This window comes from Antrostomus carolinensis, unplaced genomic scaffold (assembly GCF_000700745.2).
Source record: "Antrostomus carolinensis isolate BGI_N321 unplaced genomic scaffold, ASM70074v2 scaffold15022, whole genome shotgun sequence".
Lineage (NCBI taxonomy): Eukaryota > Metazoa > Chordata > Aves > Caprimulgiformes > Caprimulgidae > Antrostomus > Antrostomus carolinensis.
This window is the reverse complement of record NW_010300294.1, coordinates 7166-14504: the sequence shown is the minus strand read 5'-3', so window position 1 is coordinate 14504 and position 7339 is coordinate 7166. Positions and strand designations below refer to the sequence as shown.

Genomic DNA, 7339 nt, shown 5'->3' with positions numbered 1-7339 from the left:
CTGCTGATACTGCCCAGACTGCTGTCAAAGCTTCCTCGCTGCCAGGTCCACTCCTGGCTCATGTCCAGCTTACTGTCCCCCAGGGCACCCAGGTCCTTCCTGCAGAGCTGTTTCCCTGGGGTTATTCCTTTTCAAGTGTAGGACTTGGCCATCCTACTCCAGTTTGTCCTTTGAACATACAGTCTGAGCTTTCCTTCAAGAGCCCGTGAAGTCTCTTGGGTTTAAACACAAGAGTTTTTGCCTCTTTTCAAACAAAATTAATCAGTGTAAGATAGGATATTGCAATTATATGATGTACAGTTACAAGCCATGCCCACTGACAATACAATTGGTGTGAAAAAGCTTTGTCCTGTTGGCTCTACTTTCTTCTCTCCATGCTAACATTCTCTAATCCGTGATGTGCATATTGCAGCTTACATTTGCAGAGAAAAGAGTAAGTTCTCAAAGCTACTAGACTGCTTTGAAACTCTATTACTAATGACACTGCAGTCAAAACTCATCATTTTCTATTAATATGGTATTTTGGGATGCTGCCTTTTTCTTTTTCTTCATTTTACAATTGCCTTGCAAAGCATGCCTATTAGATAACAAATAAAATCAGAATGAGGGTTTTTTTGTGCAGTGTGAGCAAAAACCGTTCCTATATTATTATAAATTGCTGATGCACCACAACACAAAATGTATTAAAAACAGGTGGCAATCATAAAGCATTAAAATGTCTGTAACTAGTGTCAAACAGTATTTTTAAAGACAAATAGAAAGTAACGAGTGATTCACGTACAAAAGGTGACATATTGTAAATGGATGTGACAAACTTGGGTCTGTAACGTAGCAGCAAATCACAGGTACTGAGTCTGAGGAACTACATCTGAGGAAAAATAAAACCTGATTAGTTACCTCCAGCCAGTTACTCCACAATGATGGAGATGTAACCAGTGTCAAGAAAAAAAAAATAATCCAAATTGGAGCCTAAAATTTCCCAGTTTTGGTCCCTTAAGTGTAAGCACTGAATTGTTTCTACTACTGATTGTAATAAAGTACCTTGTAAAATAATGGACTTTTATTGAGACACTTAAAATCCACATAGCTAGGAATGCCTGAAGGGCAGACAGAAGAACCCCAGTAGTTGTCTTGGATTTGACAGATTAGATTCAGACCCTACACAGCCCTCAGAACACTGTTGCATGGAGTCTGGCCACATACCTACTTCATGGACAGAAAGGTAGGTGTACACCCCACCATCCTCACATGGCAAAGCTTCAGGGACTTGGCTCCCCATCTATATAAATGGTGACAATACTGTAATCTACCTCACAGGCGTGAGGTTCTCCACACTCAGCTTCGGGAAGCTCATAGCTAGCGTGGTCATTCTGACAACGATGTGATAACCTGAAGTTAAGACCTGAACCTCGTGGAAAATCACCACGTCGCACCTTGAAGCGCTTCTGAAGTCGACATTTATTACACTCCGCATTCTCCAATTTGTTTGGCTTTGGAAGCCATCTCAGGCAGGCTTGGTTTGGTTTCAAAGCTTAGGCTGAACTTCTCCAAAGGAATTATTTCCTTCACCTAACAAATGCAGAGCACTACACCAGGCAGCACATTGCCATGAAAGGAGTCAGTCGCGATAAGCCTGCATAAATATTGACTTGAAATTACAGACTTGCTGATGCCTTATGGAAAAACTACTCTGTTGCCAGAGGCAGGAGTGGCAGAAACGTGACAACCCTGCTTCCTTATCACGTTCATCATCTTGTGGTGTCTGTTGGGTTTTTGGAATAAAATCCATGATCGTTGTCCTGCAAGGTGCACCTTCTTCCACTGTTCCTTTCTAATGCTTTTATCCCCTCTTACCTTGCAACTGACTACTACTTAGATATTGCAGATTAAGAGTTGATGAAGAGTAAGATGTTGACTATTATGAAGCAAAGACGGTGCTGTGAAGAATTGTGGTTGCAAACATAGAGAGGCAGAGGCAAACAACAGTGAACAGTGTCAGCTATACCTGGTAACTACGAGCATCTCCTTTACAGAGAAGCAAGGAAAAGACAGTCCCACGTTGTGGAGACTACAACATACAGAGATAGTTTCACATGCTGTTTCTTTAAAAGTAAATTTCCACTACAGTAACTAAACAAGACCACATCTGTGGAGAAGGAAATAAAAGAGACCCATCATAACTCATGTTGTAATCCAAACCTAAGTTCTCCTCCTACATCTCAGTGTCTCCAAAATCCAGAAATGCACAGATGCACACGTGCTGACCTGTGGTTTGGTTTATCCTTGGGACAGAGTGCCAGAGGGGAAAGAAGCAAACAAAACCAACAAGAAACCTTGAGATTCAGAATTCCAGCAGCTTGGCTTCCCCACAGCTGGCGCAAGGCAGGGAAATGTAAAGGATTCCAGTTCTGACCAGTCATTAGATTTAATCAGCAGAACTGCTTTTTCACAGAGGCCCTTGTAGGTCTTTAAAGCTATATCCAATTAAGCCAAGATCACGCATAACATCAAAGAGGAAAATCACATGCTAGTGAAGGGCACGCCGAGCGGTTACTCATTAACTGGAACATTCCCGTGGCAGAAGGTTTGTAAACATTTCGAGAAACTGGATTTCCAAGCCGAACAGTTACCCATGAAGCTTATGAAAGACACTACAGTGCTGTATCCAAGCTCTGCATGTGTCTGCTCAGGAGTTGTGAGAGCCCTGTGGTATTTTCCATGGTACATATTCACAGTTACAGCATGTTTCTAAAATCTAAGGATGCTATTAGTCAATGAATTCTTTAACTACCAAACACAGGCAGGGGTCACATCTCCCGTCTATTGACTCCAGGCTTCTGATTCAGTAAGAGAAAGGGACAAAGATTTGGTGGCAGTTGTGTCTCCTTGCTCTATAAGGAACAGCTTGAGGAAGCCCACCTGCTGCTCTAGCCCTGCCATAGCGCACACTCCGAGATGGGTTTCTGCCTTTCCCAGGCCACCCCTCAGCAATTCAGATGACAGCGTAGTTTCCAGACAGCATAAAGCACAGAGTGCTGATGCTTTCAGAGGGCCTGCACCTGTGCACGTGTTTTCTCAATGTGAAGCAGAGGATCTCTGTCCTTCTAAAACAATTTCTGAGTTCATGGGCTATACTAATCAGAAAAGGTCAGTTAAGGACAAAGGAATGGATCTCAGCTTAGGATCTGGATGAATTTTAAGCAGTGCTCAATTCTACATCAGTAATTCATTGACAGTGAAAGTAACAGATGAGGTGAATGGCTCTCAGCAGCAGGGCTGGGAACAAAGGTCCTGGAATAACACAAAGAAGTGGCTGTCATGGCCATGTAACACTTTACATATAGAATTTTAAATTACTGTTTCTTATCAGCTTTCTGCTCTGGTGTTCCCCAGCATTAAGTGCTATTTTGAGTGGATCAAAGGCAGGGAGTATTTTCTTCTTCTCTACAGAATTTTGTAATGTACAGGAGAGGGAAAATCCCACAGAAAATAGCAGTGGCAGAATTTTGCTCCCACCTGACTCATTTTCTTTCTTTCAAGCCTTCTCCTACCCCACAGCCAGTGTGATGCCAGCAGTAGCTAAGGTAAGAGAAACTCCTGCCCTGGAGTTTAGCAGAGTTGCACACTAGGGAGTATTGCTTGGAAAAAACAACCCTGAAATAAGAACAGAACTAGCTACAGGCTGGAAAGCAAGGGAGGTAATTTTAAAACCATCCCTGGGAGCTTATCTCCATCAATCGCATCAGGGCCTGCACCATTTCTGTGGCCATGGCCAATGCCACCACCTTCTCCAAAACTCTGCTCACCCAAATGCACCACGCTATTGAATGTTCTCACCACTGCAGGCCAGCAGAGTTCCCTTCAGTTACTGCTTTCTCCACTTAACCTGCAGCCTTTCAGTACTTGAAGGGGGCCTGTAAGAAAGGTGGGGACAGACTTAGCAGGACCTGTAGTGACAGGACAAGGGGTGATGGTTTTAAACTAAAAGAGGAGAGACTCAGACTAGATGTAAGGAAGAAACTTTTTACACTGAGGGTGGTGAAACCCTGGCCCAGGTTGCCCAGATTGGTGGTAGAAGCCCCATCCTTGGAAGTGTTCAAGGCCAGGCTGGATGAGACTTCTAGCAACCTGATCTGGTTGAAGGTGTCCCTGCTCACTGCGGGAGGTTGAACTAGATGACCTTGAAAGGTCCCTTCCAACCCAAACCATTCTTTGACTCTGTGTGCTCTCAGGAGGTTCCTGTGATGGTACTTAAACAGCCAGTATCTTCTCTAAATTGGATTTTAAAGATATTAGGCCCTGTCTCTGTTCAGATGCTGCCCTCTGAGCACTGACTTCTCCTACAACACGACCTCCAAACAGGCCTAACATTTAATTTTTCAGTGTCTTATCACGATGCAGGTTTGATCTGGATTTCCAGGAAGGGTTCTACACCTTGTATCATCGCTGAAGATGATGACGTACCTCTGCCTAAACGTACAATGTCACAACTCCCTTGTAGTTCTTCCAGTGACTATCCAATGTTTTTCCCTGCTCATTTTATTTTCTGCATCGCGTTGCACAGCTTAGGACTGGCTGAGCTGCGTTATGTACGTACAGGCAAGGTTTGCAGAAGGCCAGTTTTGTCTGTTTTTTATACTTAGGTCTAGAGTCTGCAAATGAAGCGCTAAGAATTCGGTATGCCAGTTAATAAGACAAGGGTAGTTAACCTAATCTGCCCGGGGAACCAGAGCAAAGGCTTGCTGAAAGTCCAGTTAATGTTCATCTTTCTGTTGACTTCAGTGGGACATGGACCTCATTACACATGCGCACCCATCGTTCTGCAGCTCTGATCCAGGGGCCTTGTGACAATGGTCTGAACAGAAAACGTGTAAGAAAGCAGCTGAAACAAGTGATATGTAGAAGAAAGCAAATTGGCAGCACAGCCTCCATCATTCTGTCCTCTGCCTCAAGTGAAGCTGCAGCTTCACTTGGAGTTTTAGACACGAAGAGTTTCTGCGTCAGAAGATACGGGAAAGAATGAACAGCTGAAGCTCTTCTTGGAGCAGCTAAGGCTGCACCCCAGGCACCAAGGCAGCTGTCTGCAAAATTATCAGTTAATCCTTTATTCAACCTCCAAACATTTCTCAAATAGTTAAGTTTCTAAACGGGGCACAGACAGCACTAATTCACACCGACACCTTGAAATGCACTAGCAGGCTTCACACAGACACATCCACATCCTCCTGGCCGGGCTCCAGAAGGACTCAACTCCAGCAACCAAGGGAAACGCTTGCCTCGGGGACGGGGGTTCAGGGGGCAAACACCTCTCAATGCTATCTCAGCTGCAGGTGAGAGCTGGTCTCTGCTGTAGCTCTGCAGCAAGTCCCTTGCTGGTTGTGATCCCTCTTTTCAAGGCATCGCCCCTGACTGCCTGCACACACAACCCTCCAAAGCAATGACGCCACTACATCCCTACTGAGTCTTGTGAGCAAAGAGCTGCCTGGTCTTGCAAAAGGACAAACGGCAGCGTGGAGGAACAGTTTAGGGAGCAGCAGGAGATGAAGGTGATTGTGCAAGCCCTGTGTAAGATCATTTCTCACACTTCAGAACAACATGACAGTTTCTCCCTTTCACTTGGGATTTTCTCTGTCCAGCACAGTTTTTAAGGCAGCACCAATATTCTCCTCTTCCCCCACGCAAAGTTTTGTCCTCATCATAGAGATAGTTTCTCCCTACCCATCCCAAGCACCATGGCACCTTATCACTTGTACCTCTTTCTCAGACATGCATTTCCCTTTCAGTTGACATATTTTGAAAGCAAGCCTCCTCTTTGCCCTCCTCCCCACAGTACTGCCATGCTCTGCTTCAACATGAATATGTGCAATGCAGAAGAAAACTGGCTTTAAACATCTCTGTGCAGCAGGTGGAGAGGCAAATGCAGGCTGCAGGGCAGTGCAGCACTTGTAACAGGACAGTGCACTGTAGGGCTACACTTCAATCCATCAGAAATTTCTGCATCCAAGGACTTAGGCTTCTGCACAGATGCACATTTATCATGTTGCTTTGCTCCCTTCTCTTCTCTCCACCTCATCCCACACAGACAAAATGCAAAACCAAACTCTTTTTCCCCAATGTTCTGCCAAACAGGAGACTCAGAGCATCACAGGTCTGATTCCCCCACTGCTCTCCCTGATTTTTTGCTGAGAGGCTCTGCAATAATCTTGTCTCAAGGCACCTCATTCAAACAACCCATTCACAGGCTATTATGCAGAGGAGACAGTATCAGCTGGCCAGCTACAAACAAACGAACAAAGAAGTAAATAAATCATTCCTGTAATGTTGGCATCCGCATTGTTTAATGCCTTTTGTTTCTGCACTCTCATCTGCCCCTGCACACACAGCCCCCTGGACGTCTCAGCAACCACAGCTGCCCTAGCAAAGCAGAACACAGCAACAGAACCCACCTACCTTTACGGAAGCTGAAACACCGCTTAATTCTCCTGTAAGTAGTTTTAGGAATGAAAGGAGCTGCTGCTAAGGCACCTGGGCTGCGGACTCCAACATTTCTGTCTTCAGGCATCATACAGGCCAGAGCCCCCACGTCCCTCCAAAGCTTCCCTTTACCAGCTGCATCCAGGCGAAACACCGCGACTGCTCATTGCTGCTGACTGCTGAGGAGTCTTTCTAATAGTGTCTTTTCCTCTGGAGCTAGGAGATTCGTGGTCTTCTAGATCTTGCGTAGGGCTTGAAGTGATTTTAATGTTCTCTGCTTCAGTGTTGCTTTGGGGAACAATTTCCTTCCGTCTCTCTATTTCCTTTCATTTCTTTTATTTCCTGCGGCGAGACCACTGTCTATTATGCAATGTCACAACAAAAGAGTTTCAGCAAAAAGATGTATCTTCCATTCAAACAGAAGTGCCTGCACAGACGGAGGGGGAGAAAGACCTCTTTCTCCCAGCTCTGGAACAGAAGGTTGAGTGGCAGAGACTCCAATTCCACAGGAAAAGGTCAGCGCTTCGCGGTGTGCAAGGGGAAAGAGCAGAACAATACCAAAAAGGCCACTGAAGAATCCTCCGGGATACGGTACTCCTTGCTGGCTGCCTTTATCTCTGCAAAAACAACAGCCCCTTCACCCAAAAGGTGACAGATTCCTTTCAAATGGCCTTTTATATACCCAGCTCCCTGTCTGATGTTCTCATGGGCTTCTCGCTTCTTTTATTGCCTTCGAACCACCAGAAGCTCTCATGGGAGAGGCGCGTCAGATGCGGCAGCAGCGCATCTTTGCCGGCAGGATCCTGGAGAGCTGCTGAGGAATATGTGCCTCCGGACGGGGATGCTCTGCTGGCTCGCTCCCTCC

The 7339-nt window shown here is 45.5% G+C and overlaps 1 protein-coding gene across 2 annotated transcripts in view; it reads right to left on the bottom strand.

Annotated features, from left to right (window-relative positions):
* The window catches only part of ARHGAP24 (Rho GTPase activating protein 24), a 35254-nt gene that overhangs the window by 24369 nt on the left and 3546 nt on the right, over positions 1-7339 (bottom strand). Inside the window, exon 1 of one of the 2 annotated variants that reach the window (XM_010163099.2) lies at positions 6451-6565. The exons of the other annotated variant lie outside the window; for it this stretch is intronic. Coding sequence (XP_010161401.2) covers positions 6451-6565 — 115 coding nt within the window. Of the gene's footprint in view, positions 1-6450; positions 6566-7339 lie in introns of those variants that run through there. 2 annotated transcript variants of the gene reach the window in all.